Genomic DNA, 21,592 nt, shown 5'->3' with positions numbered 1-21,592 from the left:
CCTTATCTCTCCCTGCTCTCTAGTCTGTGTTCCCCCCCCCCCCCCCCCGGGATGGTTTGAAACCGCCTGACTCTCCTCTGGAAAAGAGACGCATGGTGTGTGTAAAGGTGTGTTATTGTGAGTCTACACATGCAGTATCATCTATGACACACTTACAATCTCTCTCTGAATGCGGTGTCACCTCAGCGATGAGGGCCCCCCCATTCCTGCTCTCATTACAGCTGACTCACTGTCTAAGGGTAAATAACACGGGGCTCATTGGGCGGGGGGGGCTTTGGGAAATGTTAAGGGGGCCAGAGGACACACACAAACAAACACACTGCAGCCGAGGAGGCCTATCATCCTGCCCAATTACCTTCCTCCCATATTTCCCAGAATGCTGCTTGAGCAGTGTGCGGCTATTGCTCAAAGTAATTGGCGTTGCCCTGACCTGACAGGGGGGAGCTCCTCTGAGAGATGGGGCGGCCGGAGACAAACAAAAATGAAGCGCAGATACAGGTAATCTGTGCAGCGTGAGCACCGCCGACCTTTGAACCTTATTGCAACGAGCCACAACGCGTGCCATCGATGTGGGTTAGTGAAGAAATCAATGCATTTGAAAAGATGTAAAGAAAAACAAAGCAAGGATCAATATTTGTTTAAGGTCTACCCATGAGCCTGGAGGGTTATTTATTCATACAGCTGACCCAGTATTAAAAACTATCTGTACATTATCGCCTGCACGGTTTTATAAGTGAGGAAGAAGCACCAGCTGTTTACTCACAAAGCCGGCGCAGTGTTCACAGAATGTGGGCTTGACGTAGGTGTTCTCGGTGAAAGTGTGGATGAAGCCCATCTTGCAGTTAAGAAGAGAGCTGGCTTTCATGAAGTAGTCGACCATCTCCTCCCTGCTGATCTTCCCATCCCTGCGAGAGGAGGCAAGCAGACAGGAGAGAGATGAGAGGGATTTGTGCGACAGACTGCGGTGAGCTGGCACCGTCGTGCTCAGTCAGGGAGCTGGAACGGGCACATATCTGAAAAAAAAAAACTCACTGGTTCTTGTCCAGTTCTCCAAACTTGCTGAGGTAAGGGAAGTTGTTCCTGATGGCTTCAAATTCCTCCTGGGAGATGTTGCCGTCTCCGTCCGTATCGAAGTTCTTGAAGACGGACTGTAAGTGAGAGGGTTCTGAAGGTTAACTTCAATGTCTATCGGCTGTAAAGCACTGTTTACTACTAATGTATCTTCACTTTTAATTTACCCTCTTAAAGAATGAGAACCCAGAATAACTTTTCTACTAAGACTGTAATGGGCAAAGGTTTAAATATGCTTCTAACAAAATCTACAATTCTCATCATTTTCATAATTAAACTATACGGGCACTCCACCAAGGCCCAACGGTCCCATTATATAACCACATTTAAATCAACTAGATCCTAGACCCTTGATTTACCTCTTTTAATGGCTTTATCCTTCTGATTTGAATTTGCCCCTGTACAGCACCATGAATCTACCTCTATGTATGAAATGAGCTTAATATATAAAACTACATTGAGCAACAATACCTTCATTTTTTTACATCAGCAGCCATTTATTATTCATGGGTTGTGAAAGGATTCCTGCAGTCCAGACCGATAAAAACTTTTCGGCTCGAGGGTATCGTGTAATCTCACAGTTCCAGGACATAAAAATGGTTTTCATATGACCGACCAAGCCTCAGTGATCATGTGGAAAGATTACAAGAGAATTGCCCAAAAGGCCTCGAGAACTTGGTGGTAGAGAGGATAACGACAAAAAGATCACCCTTCCCTTTCCAGGAGAGAAACTCACCTCCACCATCTTCTCTATGTGTTTCTTGATGAGCGTCGGGTCGGCGTTGGGCTTCACCGACACGGACCACTCGTCGATCATCGTGGGCTTGGGGTCAGGCTGTGCCGGGCCGGGGCTGGAGTTCTGCTGCGGGGGCGACGAGAGACCAAAAGGCAAATAAGATCGATATCAACACGGGGAGGAAGAGGGTTTCGTCTTTCAGGGAGGAGAGGGGGGAAAGGCAGCTGCTGGGCGGAGCAGGAGTCAAGGGGTTACGACAATAGATCAAAACATCAGGAGAGAATGAAAATAAAGATTTCCAATTGTCCTGAGGGACACTCTGGTCACGTATGGGTTCTGTGGGGCAATTGAGCATGAATTTATGATATTTAAATATGGATGAAGATGTGTCTAAAACAGTCAGGACTTCAAGACAGGTGTAGGGTGGGATATGGGTTTTAAAAAAAAGTCTTTGTCCATCTTTGTGCTGCTCACCACTGGTTTCCGTGGTTCTCTCTGTAGGGACATCTGGTAGATCTCCTCCTCTGTGTGGTACTGGTCCAGAGATACCTGCACAAACACAGGGCACCTCAAGTCATCGCCCATCCCAAACTCTATGACATATGTTGCCCTCAGTAGAGTGCAAACCTCCATCGAGGTCCGACAGTCCCCTTAAATTCAAACAAGCCTAGAGCTTAGGCCACGTTTCTTTTCCCATCCCATTCCGCTGCAAATTTGTGGTGGTAAAAAGCCCAAACCCTTTTGAAGCTGCATTCAAATCCACAAGTTTTCAGAATTTTATTGAAAATGTGCATTCCATGATATGGGCAGAATCTAAAAAAGTGGCAGTGTTGCCCCAGTGATGTCACTACCTCTGTACCAGCACTGTAATTTAGTAGAATTGTATTATAATTCTGCATCATTGAAATGGGACAATGGTTTGTTTATGGGAAGGCTTCTAGTGAATACGCAGGATTTCATATAAAATCCATACTCAAAAACCGAACGCCATCGAACAGACAGAAGACACAAAGCAAGATGGGGAGACAAGTAGAGAGGGACAACTGACCACAGGTGAAACATATCAGGGCAGGTCAGACCATCTCAAGAGCGGGGAAATGAGACAAAGACAGGAAGAAGAACAACCGAGAGACACATAAGGTAAGTCGCTTCAAAGTAAAAACAGGAAATAATAACAGATATAGTCTCTAAGGCGGAGAATACGACATGGTAACAATCACTTGACAGCAGTTGTGGTTGAAAGCTATCAGAACGGTAGCATGCATGAACAGAGGAGTCCGCATTTAGACATCCTCTCTGTGCATTCATGTCAGAATAACAGGAAAAATGGTGTTTTGATGATAAAATAATAAAATAATTCTACAATCAGCTCCAGTAGCATCTAATATGAACTTCAATGTTACTTTTATCATATGCAAACTGTATGTTCAACACCCACAAGTGCAAAACACCATAGTCTTTAGGCAATACAGTATATAGCCTACACAACCTGAATTATTTCAATGCATATGTCACAGCTCAAATCCTTTTCCTTTCTACTTTAATATGAAACAAAAATAGGTGTTCATGTGTTGTTTAAATGCTCTAAACTCATAAGTATGATAATATGATTACAACAGTCTTTGTTGTTTTTTCCAAATGAACAAACCAAAGACAGAATAACCACTTCAAAACTCTGGCAAATGGGAGCTTCCGAGGAGCTTGTGAATGCATCGTAGCTTTAAGTAAAGACCTCACAAAACATCAGAGGTCATGCAATGGCAAATGTTAGTTAAAAAGCCAAAAAGAGAGAAAAAAATAACTATTGGAGCAGCAGATGTTACAAGGACAAAACCTGTTTTTATAAAAGACCTGTAATAGTTTTGCAATTGTACCAATAAAACTGTTTTTTCACTTAAATTAAAGTTATTTATCATCCACACCTCTAGTCAGGAGGAGAATCTTGATTTGATCTTGTGAGCTCTACGTATTTCACATATTTAACAAAGTGGGAGGCCCACACACACACACACACACACACACACACACACACACACACAAGCTCATTAAAGGAGTCGTTAAGTCGAGGCGTGGCGCACGTTGACACAGCCGCTATGGCAACAGGTGAGGAGAGCATGGCGTCTATTTTTTGCTCCGGTAAACGCGTGACAGCAAACTGCCACATGTGATCATCCACTGCATCCGCTGTTCCCCTCAAATAAGTCTCCTCCTGGCTCCTCTTTGCTGTAATCGTGTTTCCTGCCCTTTCATTGAGTTAAAGTATGGCCTCCTGATTTGCAGCAGAGTATTTACCACCTTCAGGTTGATGTAATGAAAACCTTTCACTTGGGAGGCTGATGAAAAGAGGAGGAAAGAGATTTTAAACCTGCTTATTGGAGCTCTACACCCAGGCCTTCCCCTTCGTTTTTTCATTACTTTTGAAGGATTTATCGACTTTCTGTCCCTCTCCTCTGCTGCGAGCCAAGCGGCGCTCAAGCCAGATCAACTCCGATAAGCGCTGGCGTAAGATAATTGGGTATTGGCTCATGTCCGGCAAACTTCCCCGCCGCCCCTCCGCTCCAAAACCTGTCAAGTTGTTTTTCTCTAATTTTCACAGGAGGGGAAAAAAAACTATGTAGAAAGAGAGACGCCAGCTGCAGTCTCATACAAACACCTGCAGCCACGCAGCGGAACCGATCGCTTGGGGATTGCTCAAACTCAGTAAGCAAACGGTCTCAAATTTCAGGAAACTCTTATCTGCATCTGGCAAATTCTCACTGATGCTACAGCACCAGGTCGGCTTTCACGCATCAGTCTCGCTCTTTCCCTCTGAGAGCTGGCGCTGAACTTAAGAGGATGAATCATCCTGTGATTCAGCCGCGGAATATCCTGATTTGTTTGAGCTGCACTCAAGCACAGATAACTCTCACTTTAAACATGAAAAGGGGGAATTTTACACATTTGTAAGAAAATAACTTTCCACCTTTCAAACTGAATGAGTTTCATGAGGCATGTTTTTGGAGGATTATCCTGGTGGAGGCTCCAATTACTTCCTGTTCTTCCTGTTTGGGGATTGACACAAGTGTAACATAAGGAGTGGGAGAGCAGCTCAGAGTATACTCCAAAACATTATAATGATACCCTTTATTTCAACCCCTCTTTTCTTAAAGTAAATGTTTTAACCCCACTACTATGTTTGATTTGAAAACGCTCCATTCTGGCATCCACACAACTCCAGTTTTAGAGCCACTGAAACTGAGAAGATTGGAAAGACTTCTAAAAACTCTGAGGCTGTGTTTACGTCAAGGGGCAGAAACTGAGACATTTGAAAACGATGGCGTAGACACTCACAACCACTTGTCGATTGGTTCTTTCCGGTCATGACATAGCCTTCGCTGATTCGTCAGGCTCCTATCATGTGACCAACTTCCGGAAGGAAACAACCAGGCCCTTAGCCTCGGGCTACCAGCATAGAATGCAACATGGACAATCAATAACAAGCGTTTCTGACCTGGTTGTCTTTGCAAACAGCTGTTGGGCAGTTACATTCTACATTTTGAAAATGATACAACTATTTACATGTGCAGGAGACGAGCTATTGTGTTCAAGCAATCAGCCAAAATGCTAGCGTGGACAAATATTTGTGTGTGAAAAGGCTGTTTTCAAACTAAAACATAGTAATAATATGGACGTAGCCTAAGTTGAGCCAGGTCACACCATCTACTTATAACTATAATTTTGTATGTATCCGCGAACATTCAGCTTAGTCATTATTCAGGGAACACACATCTTCAAACCAAACTGAAAGTGGTCATTTAGGACACATGGAGTACTGAAGGCAGAATACAGCTGCATTATGGGAAATGTAGGATCCAGCTGTGTCCTTGGGGCAGATTCACATTATAGGAGCTGAAAGTCAGGATATCTTCTTAAAAATGTGTTTTTACAAATTGGAGAAAAATACTTTTATTAGGTCCGTTATGATTTTGTCTGCGTTTGTTATTTTGTGAGATTATACAAAAGCTTTATCTGGCATCAGAGTCCATAACATGTAATCACATACAAACAATATTTTATCAAATGTTTCAAATCGAAAATGGTTTAATAAAGACTAAATATTTAGCGATACACTGTCTGTTCTGACCAGACTGGACCATCATGTATCTATTTAAGACATTTGGATTCTTTGGCTACATTTATTCTCTAGTCTGTCTGTCCGTGAGCCAATCAAATCACAGCAGAGAAAAGCAGGTTTAGCAGGTCGCCTGTTTCACTGGCTGGACACACAGGATATATCTCTATCAAAGTTTTTTATCCCACATCCCTGCTGTCTGATTTTCATGTGGCCTGGTACACGATGTTCTTTGAGGTTCCATCTTTAATTCGAGCCAAACATCTTTCAGCCTGGACTCGGCACATACACACACACAAGCTGGCCGGTCTTTGCACTCACCGTGAGCAAGTTGAGCAGGTCCATGTTGGCGTCGACGTTAGGCGGCGTGGTCTGGATGAGCGCCAGCTCTTGCAGGATGGCGTACAGCTGCTGGGTCTTGGCCAGGTTGACCCGCGTCTTCTCCTTGTCGGCCCAGTCTGGCAGCGCCACGTGCACGGCTATCAGGTCTTTGAGGTGCACACCGAGGATGGGGAAGCGGAAGCCGGAGCACTCGGAGAAGCGCTTGCGGTACTGGCTGTAGTTCCCACATGATGTCACCAGTTCAATGAGGTTGTTAAAAACCTGTAGTTGAGTGAGTGGGGGGGGGGGGGGGGGGGTGGACACGTCAGGGCGGGATGAGAGTATATGAGAGCTGGCAGGAAACAGAGAGTCTGTCTCAAGAGAGATTTGTTTAGAAGGATCAAAAAGATTCTGGAACACTTTCCTCCAGATGGACTTACATAACCGACAAGACACCGAAACTCTACCAACTGTTGCGTTTAACTTTTCTACTCATATGACTCAGATTCACAGATTTAAAAAAGCTTCTGTGTGGAGTGTAGGAGTTTGTGTTCACTTGATATCTAACTGCATCCACGTGCAGCGAACAACAAAGGCATGGTTGTTGATGCCAGAAAACGGTCATTGTCGGTTGGAGGTGTCAGTGGACACTACTGCACCTTGTTGGTCTCTGCGCTGATGTGGCTCTGCGTGTCTTTGAGGCGAGAGATGGAGCTGTTGCTGAGGCCGCCCACCACCGCCATCAGCGTGTTGAAGTTCTGCAACTGCAGCAGCTTCTGTTAAAGGATGAGGAAAATATCAAGATGAAACCATAGTGGAGATAGTGTGTGAATGTGTGAGCCACTGAAAAACAGGATAATGAGGAGATTGTAAGCAAGAAGGTGGTGCAGGTTGTAAAATAACATTTTAAATGAGTTACAAGGGTCCAGAAATGAAAAACAAAAGCATCAGAAGGTAAAACCGGAGACTCCAGGAGGAGCTGCAAATAGTTCAGTTGACCCACGTGCACACCCTCAGCATGGAACTAATCTTAGTGGCCAAGATATTACCGAACGTTCCGTCCTGTCTGTGTCAAAGTTAGGCTAACACTTTGTGAATGGCACACCGCGGGGCTCCACGCTGCCCTTCAGCCAGCTTGGCATCTCAGTGAAAATCAATGGGGTTGCAGCTGTGTGGGAGGGCTGCCAGAGGGGATCATTTGATTTAGCTCAAACACTCTTTGGAATCAATTGGCAAAGCGGCGTGGAAGGCAGCCCAGGATTTCCAAGGCAGTTTCAGTGCTCTGTGTATTGTTCAAGACACTTGCACAGAGAACATACTGTGAAATGGGACCGAGCTTTTGCAGCGTGCATGTGCCGGTTTTTTTTGCATTTTAAATCACAGCACAAGTCCTCGCAGTCTTTAAAAAGAAAGAAAGAACATGAGTCATTTGTGATTTCTGAAATGAGACAGAGCCAGCACACCCCGAGGGAAGCTTTGGGGAAATGTCGCGGCTACCTTCTGTGCTGCCTGCGACTACATTCGAAATCAGCATGAGCAGGATTTGTTTTTGGTCCATGCACGTGCTTGCACCGGGCACCGAATGCCAAAGTGTGAGGCATTTCAAATTGGCGAAGAATCAACCAGTGGGATTTCCGGCTGGTGCGATGTGTCTGCCTGTGTGGCCGCCCCATTCTGCACAAATGCAAAAACTTTGGGATGCTCAGTGCAGTCTCAAGGAGCGTGGAACACCCAGGAGAGCTCCCCTGACAAGAGTCCTGCTGAGGTGTTGGAGCACTGGTGATTTCAGGGAGAAGGAGGTGCAGGAACCTGCTGAGACCCTCCTAAATAAATTAGGAATGCTCTTCTGCAGATAAAGAGGCGGACGAATACATGGAAAAAGGGGGCGGACCAGGACATCTCATAATGATGAAAGGTAGCTTTGCACTTTGTAACGAGGATGTACTCAGAGAGCAGTGCAGGCGACTTGAATGAAGATTCTTCTTCTGTACTATCTGTGGTCGACTGTTGTTTTATACTGCTATCTTTACTCAAGAACGTGGTCGTATTGATTTCACATTTAGATTTTGAAACGCTCAAATACGCCTTGTTCTTAGATTTTCTCCACTCCAGATTCAGCTCTTCTGCTCTCTGATTTCTTGTTTATGCTGCTCTTGGATTCCAATAAATAGAAAGACAGGTGAAGTGTTCATTTGTCCAACCCTGGTTGTGGGTTTGTTGGCTTTATGTCTTTGAGAAACCTGTAGAGTCGGTTACTTAAACTAGGAACATGTACTCTTACATTGGCTTTCCGTTAGTGTGCCTAAAGAAAAGCAAGGCCACCTTCTCGTAGCAGAACTCCAGCAGATCATTGGTAAAATGAAAAGGCAAAATCTAGGATTCTTCCTGTTCCCTGTATTTTATGGGATCAGTATCAAGAGAAAAAGTAACCAAAATGAGGGCGAGAAAATTTCTTTGATCATCACTACACCTGGCTTTCTATTTACTGGGGAATCTCGACAGACTCCATTTCTAGAGCAGACGTGAAACACGCACTTGGATTAGAGCTGAGGCTGGAGCGCAGGAAATCTAACCACGAGCAGGGCATATTTGATTCCGAGCACAGGGTTTTGATTGAGAGCGTTACAGAATCTCCTGTTCTCACACTGAGAGACCCCCCACTCTTGAATAAGGATTTAAAAGAAAACCATACGACTGAAGCTCCCTGGCAGAGTGAGTTTTGGAAGGCCCAGCCCATCTGACAGCCCAAAGCAAATGATCCCATCAAGGTGAAATGGTGTGAGGCGCAGTGAAGCCCTGGACGCAATTTAAAGGGTCGTTTTTATAGTGAAAGAACGACAGCCTCCAGACACCCCAGAGAACCATGTAAGGCCGGGAGCTGCCATCTGGGTATTTGGCGGGGAGACACCAGATTAAGTTAAGATTAGGATAAGAGCCACCATGACCTCTAGATGGCCGCAGATGATTTCATTTCACAACTGTAGCAGTGAACGGATACATGGAGTTGACATAGAGGATAGTTTGACCGTGATAATGGCTGGAACTGCTGCTAAATATCTGTATAAGACATTTTTTTGCGACGTGTCTGTTGAATTCAATCAACTTCTCCTGTTTAAAAAAAAACATGAATAAATTTAAATGGAACAGTTAGTTCCCCACATTTCATTCCTCTCTGTATCAGGGGTTTCAGATGCAGCCGAGACTAAATGCTTAATGCTTGAAATTACATGTTTTTGTCCTGACATATTAATGCTCACAGTTGAAGTGGATGCTTTCCAGATAAATATAACTCAAATGAAGGCAGTGTTGTTTTTCAAAAAAAGGCAATTAAGTTAAAGGACCTGCCTAAGAAAGCACTCAGTAATCAAGCTCTACTAAAAACAAGACCAACTGGTTTTTAGTCCTTCTAAATAAAGGTTTATTGCACGTGGTCACATCTGCACTATGCACGTGAGGCTCGCTAGTGATCTCTCTACTCACCGAATTCTTTCTGGGCAACAGGAAGTGTACGTTCTGCATAATGAATCTATAGCTGCATCCCTCAGAGGCTGCATTTGAGGACCAATTGCATCACATTGGCGTGACTACATTAACCAAATTCAAAGGCTTCTTTCAATTGCAGCTGACAAATGTGTCCTTTCATCCCAGAAAGGTGAAGGCTCCTTCGCGGCATAACCTGGTGACATACGGTTTTTCAAGGAAGTTCTGAGTATCACGCTTCAACTCAACTGAACAGCTGGTCCCCCCCCAGGCCCATTAAAGCCTTTGGATAATGCCAAACATGCACCATCACCCAGCTCAAACCAAACTCATTTCTCTTATTGCTATTGGAGATGCATGATGAGAGCAGATAATAGGCCCTTTTCTCACAATATGGTCCACCCCCCGTGTCTGCTCTAAAGGCCGATATATGCTACTCTGTTTTTACGGACACGGACAGATAGGACCGCCCTCTTCGCCGTGGAACGCCCTCTCCGCGCACCTTGGAGAGATCTTCGTGCACCTCTGATTTATCTAACTACATGTTGGCTTGTCGGAGAGCCTAGGGATAGCCCTTGGCTGTGATTGGTCCGCTAACGACAGCATTTTGGAACGACATCATTTCCGGACAGCAAACTTCCTGTTTCATTCCCTATATCACAATAAACCCAAACACAACTACGATTCTACGATTAATGTGACGAGTTTGTTAAGCCAGTAGAGTTGTCCGGCTGACGGTGGCTGGTTAGAGCCCTGACGGCATGTGTGTACGGTCACATATGGTTATAACGAACTTCTATAACGGCGCTAGGGTGCAAGCCACCATGCTTAATGCGGTGGTAACAGCGAAAAAACCCGCTGTCACGACTTTAATTCCACGGCTATCATGACACTGTTTCTCAAACACCGTCAGGTTAGAAGCAAACACTTGGTAGTAGCTAGTATCGGGAGTCCCTGCTGACTGTGTGTGGAAGCTGGGGGGGAAGCTAGCTGCTTCCGTCTAGCTTCAAGCAGTGGAATTAGCAACGCAGATCGGAAAAAAGACCGGAGAACCGCTGCGCTAAGAAACGATAACATAAGCATTTTGGTGTCACTTTATTTTATTTAGTTGCCATCGTACACTGTGTGTGAGGAAAACCGGTAGGAGGTATATAAACAACGTGGGCTTCTTCTGAGAACTCATGAGGTAATATACTCTAAGTTCATCTTCCGTTGCGCCACCTACTGTTTTGGCTGAATTGTTTTCAGCACCGGAGAACTATAAATGAAAAAGTGTCCGTCCGAGACGTCCGTCCGTCCGTCCGTCCGTCCGTCCGTCCGTAAAAGATTCGGAGAAGCATACATAGTCCTTAAGGCAATCATTACCAGTCTGTCTGCTATATGAACCCAAAGCCCCCACATACAAGCACCTGAACACCAATCTGTCTTTAAACCTTCTCTGTAAACAGCCGTACTGGGCCCAGCAGACATACCTGTGCCAGCCTGATGAAGTGGGAGATGACGGCAGCCCTCTGCGGGGCGGTGGGCTTGCTGAGCACCATGAGCTGGATCCACTGGGAGACGCTGTTGAAGAGCGTGATGAAGCGCTCCAAGATGGGGTTGTCCACCGTGCAGCCCTGCATCACAAAGCTGTGGTAGTCCTGAAACTAAAAGGAGAGAGGGAACATTGGCAAAAACTTTTACTTCATTTATTTGAAATGAAACTGCAGCTTACACATATCCTGGTGTTTCATTAAACTCTTGTGATTGCATCATCAAAAAATTTGAGAGGGAGATTTCCTTATTTTGGGTATGAGGAACAAACCCCCAAAAAATATATTTAGAATAAGTTGATTTTACTGGTGGTAGTACCAGTAAAAACAACTTATTCTAAAATGACTTTTTTTTAAACAGATACAAACATAAATGCATACATTCACTAAAAAGATCCTTATTTTTTTTATTTAATTCAATGTTGCTTAACATTAATAAGCATTAGGCAATTTAATAATTCAGTTATTTCATGTTTATCATGCATGGAAGTTTTATAAAGCTCATCATCTAACTATCCACAAAAATGTGACAAAAAGTTTGACTTGTTTCCACTTATAACAAGTGGAGAAATCTAACAGAGAACAGTATTTATCAGACACTAAATTAAAAGCGGTAACTGGTTTTAATGTGCCAATCTAATCTAATCTGCCAATAATTGTTTCAACAAAATAGGTTTTTGATTGCTACTCTTTCAAAACAAACTGTGGATAATGGATATACCTCAATTAGCCAGAACATTCAATCTGTGTATTTCTGTTTATTGTGGCTTCTTCTCTTTCATACTCAATCAGAATATCTTTCGAAGCACAGCCAAATCACTGCTACTGCCCACTTCTCGCCACTAACACCATCGCAATTGAAAAGATACATTTAGAAAAAAGTTGAAATCAGCACAAACACAGTCATTTTCTCTGCTTCCCAGAAATAACACTTGAAGAGCCAAATGATTCCAGACAATAAATATAATTACTGCCCGTGAACGATTTTAGCTCCCATTGCTTAGCAACTACAACGTCCTCCCATGTAAACAGTGAATTGCTTAAGAATTCAAAGAATTCAAAAAGCCGTAAACATCCCACAGGATGCATGATGTTCAGCAGCTGCATCGCAGGCTGCGCTGGCACTGACCAGGATCTTGCAGAAGGATTTGTACTCCAGGTATGTCAGGTGCTCGGCCAGTTCACAGGAGTCAAGGTGGTCGAACAGGAGGGACATTTTCCTCTTTTTGGACACTGAGGGGACGCGCTGGGTCACCTGCCGCTTCCATTTATACGATGGCCTGACAGGGACGACAAAGCATATCAAAAGAAATGTAACCCATGTTATGAAAGGTTTCTGTTCTTGGGTGGTGTGGAGAAATATCATGACATTATGCAGGTCAGCTTTCCACACACTGCTTAGGTTAAAAGCTGGACCAGAAACATACTCATTGATATCAGTCCCCTAAATGTGCCTGATTACTCTCTGGGATACTGGTGATAAACCGTCCTGTCTTGCAATATTAAAGAATGTGAAAAATTCCTGTATCCACCCCCTGATCCACACCCACACGTGGTAATCTCTCCAGTAGGTTTTTGCGTAATCCTACTAGCAAACAAAGAAGAAAACATAACCTCCTTGATGGCGGTAAAAATAGCTCTGTAACACATGAGGGAACAAAAGTGATTCAGCCTTTTCTATAGAATTAGTTTCCTAATGGAGCGCTGAAGGGAGGTTGTGCACAAATGGCTTTTATGGGAAAAGTAGAAGTCGCTGACCCCTGCATAGCACAGCCCAGCAATGTCTGAGAACAGGCAATGAAAGGGACACGCTGACATAAACACCCGCACACACAGAAACACTCTTTCACACTGTCGACGGCACGCACGGCTTTCGGCGGCCGGCACACTCACACACTGTCGAGGTCAATGAGCTGACTCTGGCTCTCATTGCCCTCGGTGTTCAAGAGGTCTTTATAGTCTTTGATCTGGTCGGCCAGCTCCGGGCTCAGATTGAACTCCGCTGGAAACTCAGAGATCCAGTACCTGGAAGGCAGAACAAAGGGTTTCACAGAGAGAGAGAGAGAGAGAGAGAGAGAGAGAGAGAGAGAGAGAGAGAGAGAGAGAGAGAGAGAGAGAGAGAGAGAGGGGCGGGGGGGGGGGGTGAAAAACACTGAAAAAACTCGATGAAGTAGTGACTTGTTTACATTTACACAAAAATGGGAGTGTCACCAACACCAGGTTTAAAGGAGTGTGTTGTAAAGATTTTGTTTTAATTAAAGTAAAAAAAATGTAAAAGTATGCTGTGAGAGAGAGTTCCTCTTACAGAAAACACTGATTCTAAAGTTCCTGAAAAAACCTCATCAGTAGTCCGGCCGACACTCCCGGGTTCCACACTATCAGCTGTATTATCCAAATGCCCCTCATTTGGATAATACAGCTGATAGTGCCCCCTAGCAAAGCCAGGTGAAGTAAGGGGGGGGCACATTTCCTACATGCACTGGAAGTGGTTGACCAATTCCAAAACTAAAATCCATAAATCAAGCACATTGGGAAGACAAGGGTAGAGAAAAACACGGAGGGGTAGAGAGAGAACAAGAGATGATATTTGGAAAGACCAAAGTTCAGAAAGGAGGCGAACTGTAAGGGGCAGTAGCCAGACAGAACAGAGAGGTCGTTACTTTAAAAGGTGACAGATTCTTGTTCGGCGCCCAGCAGTGCAGCTCTCCTCCTGTGATCTGAACCACAAGTCAAGGCGAAACCTTTCGACAAACATGCTCCAAAACATATTCGAAACCAGGAACAGAAGATCTGAGAAAGAGAAGGGAAAAAAGAGAAGTGCCCTGTTCGGCATGTCCCCGGCGAGCACACAACGAGGAAGGATACTTGAGCACCAGCTTCTTGGCCATGTTTGTTGAAGGGATGTACCAAGGGTGCATCATGAGGAACATACGCACCAAGGAAGCATCCTTCAATGTGCCCTTCTCATCTGAAACACAGAAACAGGGGGCCACTCAGCATAAAGATGCGACAGCTCAAGTATCATCTGCTGTATCTGCTGTGGTCGTCACTGTCTCATCACCAACATGCACATTTATACAGAAGACATTTTTTCTACACTTTCCATGTAAAACTTAACTTGGTTTCTCTTGATTATCGCTGGATTCAAATTATTCATTTATAGCAAAGACACAATATTTGAAAAACCAACCAAAGGCTTTGATGCACGCTTCCACCAGCTCGTCCACAGTGGTCGACTGCTCGGAGAATGTGGACTCCATTGTTCCTTCCCTCTCCGTCTTTCCCCTCGTTTCCCTGTGATTGGTTTGACTCTCTCGCCTCTTGCTGAACAGAAAATAAGAAGATGAAAGGAAAGGATCAAGGTCAGGCAATTATGCACAAGTAGAAGAGTCCTGTATCGTCGTCACTTATTTTGCACGCTGCTCTTCCCTCTGACATAAGCAGCGGCTGTTTACATTCAGGGCTGGTGTGCTGGTATTTCCTGTTATATTTAATTGGTATTTCTTCCTGACGATGTCATCCCCTGCTGATGTGAGGGCTTGATTTAACAAATTCAAGGTGTCAGTGCTCGGAGGAGCACAATTTAATTAGACAGGCCTTCAGTGGAGAGTTCATATGTCTAATTGTGGTTTAAAAATTCAGAGGTTTTATATTTGTACTACTCTTTGCTATCCGAAGGGCTGAGAATTCATTCAAGCTTTTGTTTCAGGTTTAACTGCATGGCAGCATATAAAAATAGATTATATAGCTTCTCTTCAGCCAGATACAACATTTAAATGTTGCCTAATGCATCAGTTGGGAAATTAAATCAATAGAAATAACCTGCATTTACAGTGCTTTCACTTCTGATAATTTGATAATAATTAAGTACAATCTGCTTATAATGCCAAGCAAGTATTAAGTAGGAATAAATTCTAAATCACTCAGTCTAATTAAAAACATAAATACAATCTTAAATATTCGACTGGCACTTTCAGTTCAAGCCGTATCGTTACCTGGGCTGTTCTTCAAACTCCCATAATGTGTGAAGTCTACATTCACACATCCATCCCTGCTTTAGGAGTATGGACTATGCCGGCATGTGGCACGGAGGCAAATTCCCCATACAAATAAGGTCATATCTGTGGCAGCATGTGAAGGCATGACAGTTCAGACAACAACGTTGACCTCAATATGGTTTGTCAGAAAAAAAACTGATAGAAAAACCACATGGCCAAGTCAGGAAACCACACTTTTTTATCTGCTGTTGACACGGCCCGACTCGGCGTGCGCTGTACAATACGATAGAAGGATAATAAGTATTTAATACATATCAGTATATTATTATATATATATATATATAGTATTTGAACAACATTTACTTCCCTTATTTATTTTGCAGCAGCCAGTTAAGTATATGTGCAGTGGTATTTTTCTTGAGGATTGCAAGCTAAGTCCTGACCACATGAAACCATAGCAACCACGGCTTACTGTCCAGTCACACTTTCACACACACACAAACACACACACACACCTCTGTGCACGACGCATGTGCACAAATGCATGTTTTTACCTCGAGAAGTGTGGTAAACGAGTAGGATCAGCCTGAGGGATGAGCATTTTTTTCTCTGCTCTAATCCTAAATGCACTTATTGCGTCTGAAGAGTTAAAATACACTAATCCTATCATATATGTAGGTTACAGCTCGATCTGGTGGCAAAATAGGAGATTTAAGAAAAAAAGAAAAAGCCACTGGATGGCTCACTGCAGATAAGCTTGAAGGTAGTGCTGAGGTTATGATCGAGGGACAAAAGCTAGGACGCGAAATCCGCTACACAGATCCGTGCTGCTGTCGCGTCTGCTAATGGCTCTTCAATGGTGTGGTTTTGAGGCAGAGTGTTGGAAGGGTGTGATGAGTGTGTATCTATTGTGCGTGACACAATGAAGCCCACCACTACGCTGTCTCTGCTGCAGCGTGGTGGGCGGACACACTCAATTGCAGGCTTCCCAAGCTGTCTCAGGCACACACACACAGACACACACACACACACACACACAGACACACAAAGGGAGAAGAGCTGTAAAACCTCCAAGGAAAGCAAGACCTGTGTGACCTTGCACAGCCATATTTCTAAATCAAGTCCTCAGCATTGATAGATGCGACTGCTCACATCTCACGGATACGGCAGGAATAAAAGTGGCCTTGGAAGTCGGTTATTGCCAGACTCATTTTTTATTGATGAGAGTCACCTAGAGACAGAGGTGTAATGGATCTCACCGTGACAAAATACGCATCTGTTTCAGGTCTTCGGTTTTACAGTTAAGGTCAGAGCGGGCTGCCCTCCACGGCCGACTGAGGATATAAAACCACACTTTCCCCCGCAGATGCAAGGACGCACCGTTTCCATCGCTCAGGGGCCACTAAACTGCACAAGAGATGACATGCCGGGGGGGGGGGGGGGGGGGGGGGGGCTTTTCCACCTGTACAAAAGCAGAGTCTTTTAACTGAGTTTAGTCTGGCACTGCGGCACGACGATACCATCTTGACATCCAGCCGAATACACCATTCATCATACCGCTGACAGGAGCTCTTTGTCAAGACCCGGGGAACAATTCTACCTGGGCCTTTCGGAGAAGTTAGAGAGCGACTGGCCCTCAACATGACGCGCTGCCGTTCCAATATTTCGCCCACGACCTGAATTCAGATGCCGTCTCTACGGCTGTGAAGTGGTGGATTGATTGTTTCGGTGGCCCACACTGTGAGGGCTTTGGTGTCATCCTCGGTTGCCTGGTGACGACGGTCCGGGGCCATCGATCAGGCAGATTAGGGGGTGGGATGGGGCACAGCAGGGATAAAGGGAAGTTTGACAGGTGCCGGGTCAGTCCTGGCCGTCCGGAGTCTGTGGCGCGCTGCCGGTCTAGTGGGCAATGAAAATGTCAAGCCCTCAGGCTAAACAAAAACAGACACCTTCTCTCTGCGGTCCTTTTTTTTAGTGTCACTACTGTAACCGCAAAACATGAAAACCACTTTGAAATAGCTCAATTTTAACCAGATACAAGAATCACAGGCTGAATCACGGAATTAGTGTTTTCCGCTTTTGAAAATATAAATTTTCTTCTTTACTTATTTATTTATTCACAGGGGCTCGCTATAGAGTAGGCAAAGCAGGGCCCCGAGCTGAGAGGGGGGCCCCTGAGAACCAATGAAAACCACAGCATCAAGTGAGAACCCTCGGAAATTCTATTCATTTAGTTTATAATGTTGATACTAAAAACGTGTTTCTTGGGGTGGTAGTGGCTCGGTATGGTTCAATGTAGGGTCCCCCAGGTCCCTTTTGCCTGGGAAGGCTCCTGTATACATGCAAGGAAGTGGATTAGACTATCCACACTTAAGATTATCCAAAGTGTGTATTTTTCCTTCCAATGAACTGATCCATTTGGTGCTTACATGCTTTTCCCCCTGTTTCAATCACATCAGGCCATGCTAAATGTGTCTTCTCACAAAGCCCACACATAAGCAGGAAATTGGCCGATTATAAAAATCTTCATCCTCCCTTCATGTCTTAAAATCGACAGAAGCACTGATTGATGATAAGACCTTGACACACACACACACACACACACACACACACACACACACACACACACACGCACACACACACACACACGCACACACACGCACACAAAGATAATGATATCCATCCTCCTATTGGTATTTCCATAATGGGCTCATTACCATGGTGGTAAATACCCACAGCTAATGTATTTGTCTCTATATAGACATTGATTTAGTTTTATACCCTCCCTACTGACATTTGGGTAAATTTGATTGATGAGTTCACAGATAGCGGCCCTGAGCCAAAAGCTGTGGATGCATTTATTCCCTCTTGGGGAGCTGTTAGGCTCAGAAATGCACCCAGGCTCTTTTCATTCCCTGACACAAACATGTGAAAAGGTTCAATTGCCAGCCTTGTGGCCGTCGAATTCACCATACACAATGTGGGGATGGCAGTGTGGGTTGAGAGGTCGGTCCATCACGTCAGTTTAAATTGACTGAAGTGATGGACTGACTTTGGATACCTCTAATGAGGAAAAGTGGATTGATCGCTGCGGTTTGGGCAAAATTGCTTTGAACACTATTAGATAGATGGGCATGAAAACTGGTGCAGTTATTCATCTTCCCCTCAGGATGAATTGTAATAAAGATGATGATTCCCTCACTCCCCTTATCTAGAGCCACCATAGGGTCAAAACTAATTTTGCGGTCCTCATAAACCTCCAGAGTACTGATGTTTTACGCCAACCAAATATTAGCATACTAACATGTTGAAATAAGATGATTTAAATGGTAAACGCATAACTGCTCGACATCAGCATGGGTCATTTATTCATGGCATATATTTCCGAAAAATATTCTTTGTACTTACTCACACCAGTGGCAGCGTTGGTGCCCTTGTCTCTGACATATTCGTCACATTCCTCTTTATTTCCTGTCACATAGGAAGTTATGAGAAAAAATGTCTCTGCTGTTTCTAAAATATCACCACATCCTTCACTGGTAAAACAGCTATATATCACTAAAAGCAATGTGATTTAGGTCCAGCCGCAAAATATATCTATACATCCAATTATTAGAGAAAATATTAGATTAGATTTAACCCCAGATTTTTGGTGAGGGCCAGGAATCCTGACTTTGAAGCTTGATCTTATCTCTCAGTCGTTGCGAGGCCATGTGGCCACAATCATAAGACAGAAAAACCACTTCTTGACATTATCTCTTGCACAACACCTCCTGGTTTTGTGTCAGAAAGTTGTAGCAAAGGTGCCGCATGACGCGACAGATATAGTTCACCAGAGGGGCCCTACAGAGCGGCTGGTGGCAGGCTCTATTTACAGACTGCTGGGTACTGAGAGCAGGAAGGGAAACGCTTCCTTTTCCCTGGACATGCAGAATGCCACATCGGTGGGGGGGCACTGGCTGCAAACAGAGATTAGCAGCCGCAGTTGCTCCTAAGGGGAAGGGGTGGGTGGCGGTGGGAAGAGAGGAGGAACAGGGGGAGACGGATGATAAAGAGAGAGAGACTGGGAGGCACAGAGAGGGCGTACTATATCCTCGCTTCAGCTCAGTCAAATGTGAAAAACCGAGAGAAAGAACTGAGAAATGAAACAGGGAGAGTTACACATGATGGGAAACAGCATGAAAATACATGCAACAAGTAGCTGGGGGCACTCCTGCTAATGTGGTGTATGCACAGTTTTCATAATGTTGAAATAACCGAAGGAAGTGCAGGGATGACAAATATGCAGATTTCACAATGCCTTGCTGAGACCCAGCAGCTGCCAGAGTTTAATGTTTTATTATGTCCTCCGAAACTAAAAAAAAAAACAGTCACGCATCCTGTTCCACATCTGCCACGCTCTCGTAGCTCACATCTCAACTTTCGGACTTCAAATGAAAAGCCTGATATGTGAAACAGAACAAGGGGGTAGATCGCATGTGCCCTAATATCGGCCCCCTTCACCCCCCAAACACAACAATGTATCATTGTGTCGCGCTGTTTTTGCCGCCTTGTTCCTGAGGCTTCCTGCTCAAACGTCTGTCCTTTTACCAGATGTGAAAGTTTGCCTCATAACAAACACCGGAAGGGCGTGTGTGTGTTGCCTGTGTGAAATGTAGCGAGCGTACTCTTGGTATAAATAGTCTTGCACAGAGATCGGCCGCATTTTTTTTTAAACACACAGTCGTTTTTATTCAACATGGTTTTTCTCTCACCTTTTTCTTTCACTGTATAAGAGTGTTTCCTCACTTTGTGCGTAACCCCCCCCCCCCCCCCCCCCCCCCACGCACATAACTGGTTGTGTGATGAGTGACAGATGAGGACACATGGCGTATTGTGCAAAAGAGCAAACCTGACACATCATCTCTTGCAATATGTCCCTTGCAGTGAACACACGTGATTCCTGCCAACTGCCAAAGTATTAATTTCTGAACAAGCCGCGGTCGGAGTTCACATTCTGGTGTTCTGTAATGCTGAAGTCAGGAATCTCACTTCCTGTTGTTACAGAGAGTTACATCCAGGGTGGGTAAATATGATTTAATGACAGTATACTACTCTGAAATCTGAGCCTTTGCCAGTAGGCTGCATTATCAGACATGAGGTTATTGTGAAAATTGATAATTTATGGATAATTCATGAGTCTGTTTGGTTTCTACTTCCACACTACTGCAACATTTTGAAAAAAACATCAAATAACTAATTTAATAAGTGAACAATTGAAAATAAATCAGTGTGATAAGAACTTTAAATGACAGAAGCCATATTTTTAGTTTGGCCTATACTGCATCCACTAACATGAAGGTGGTGAGACTTCTGACCTTTTCTGCAGCCTGCCACCAGGTGGCGATCAAGACAATTTGGCTTCACTTTTGGGAAGCAGTCATTTCGCCCATCTTTTATACAGTCTCTGATCCCTACCGGTTGCCTGACAAACCTGTTTCTAGTTCCTAGGCTCATATGTAGCATGTAGCTCTTTTGTATAAGAGTGATAACTATCTTAATCTCACTCCTGGCAAAATGAAACTCAACATATTTCCCAGAATGTCAATTAGTCAAGTCATTGTAGTCGTTTCAAAGCAATAAAATGAAAGACACCAAAAGGAAATTTAATCTACACAGACAATCCTAATTAATGAATTTTGTGTTTAGTACTAATTAGTGTAATCAGTTTCAGCTAGTAATTCCCAGTATGAGCCATTTCAGCCGTCACCTTCCCCGCGTGGCTGCAGGAAAACATCCACCCAGAACAGCCGCTGCAATGCACTGCATTGCTGAGTCCTTTCATTTTCACACAAGCATGTCTTCTAAGACATATCTGTGGCTCACAGAGCAGAGCCCAAACTGTACATCTGGTGAGAGATGTGCTCTTTGCACAGTGTTTATCTGCTTCATTTCCTCCTGCCTGTCAGAGTTGCCTCACTGGGCTCTATGGTGTTTCTTATGCATCAGTCCTTCTGAACTACCATCATGCTATGTGTGTAAATGCTGTTGCACATTCACAGAGCTCTTCAGTCCCCCCGCAGACTTTTGAACATTTGAACATTTTTAACTGGCTAGTTCCTGTTTATGTTGTATTCCGTTAATTCAACTCGCATCACTTAGAGAACCACAAAACCCACAATTTCCTGTCATCATAATGCACCATTCATTAAGCGAATTCAGACAACGAGTGGAAATGAGGGCTCATTGCAATCACGGCGAGTAAGAAAGTATAGAACAATAGAAAAAATGATGTCAGGACCAGTGTCAGACAACATACTTCCCTCTTCAGAGTAAAATATTCAAACTCATATAAAATTATTCA

The 21,592-nt window shown here is 44.2% G+C and overlaps 1 protein-coding gene across 4 annotated transcripts in view; it reads right to left on the bottom strand.

Annotated features, from left to right (window-relative positions):
- Positions 1-21,592, bottom strand: part of LOC128430449 (RAS guanyl-releasing protein 2) — a 34,110-nt gene that overhangs the window by 8,987 nt on the left and 3,531 nt on the right. For 2 of the 4 annotated variants that reach the window (XM_053416507.1, XM_053416506.1), the window contains exons 2-15: positions 18,658-18,720; positions 15,247-15,372; positions 14,442-14,575; positions 14,117-14,219; positions 13,912-13,968; positions 13,145-13,276; positions 12,381-12,531; positions 11,192-11,365; positions 6,899-7,015; positions 6,240-6,521; positions 2,282-2,356; positions 1,808-1,933; positions 1,033-1,148; positions 764-905 (exon numbers count right to left, since the gene is read on the bottom strand). In XM_053416507.1, coding sequence (XP_053272482.1) covers positions 764-905; positions 1,033-1,148; positions 1,808-1,933; positions 2,282-2,356; positions 6,240-6,521; positions 6,899-7,015; positions 11,192-11,365; positions 12,381-12,531; positions 13,145-13,276; positions 13,912-13,968; positions 14,117-14,219; positions 14,442-14,575; positions 15,247-15,296 — 1,659 coding nt within the window. In that variant the 5' untranslated portion in view covers positions 15,297-15,372; positions 18,658-18,720. The remainder of the gene's footprint in view (positions 1-763; positions 906-1,032; positions 1,149-1,807; positions 1,934-2,281; positions 2,357-6,239; positions 6,522-6,898; positions 7,016-11,191; positions 11,366-12,380; positions 12,532-13,144; positions 13,277-13,911; positions 13,969-14,116; positions 14,220-14,441; positions 14,576-15,246; positions 15,373-18,657; positions 18,721-21,592) is intronic. The other 2 variants (XM_053416509.1, XM_053416508.1) reach the window with 2 other exon arrangements.

This window comes from Pleuronectes platessa, chromosome 23 (assembly GCF_947347685.1).
Source record: "Pleuronectes platessa chromosome 23, fPlePla1.1, whole genome shotgun sequence".
Lineage (NCBI taxonomy): Eukaryota > Metazoa > Chordata > Actinopteri > Pleuronectiformes > Pleuronectidae > Pleuronectes > Pleuronectes platessa.
This window is presented reverse-complemented; position numbering and strand designations above follow the sequence as displayed.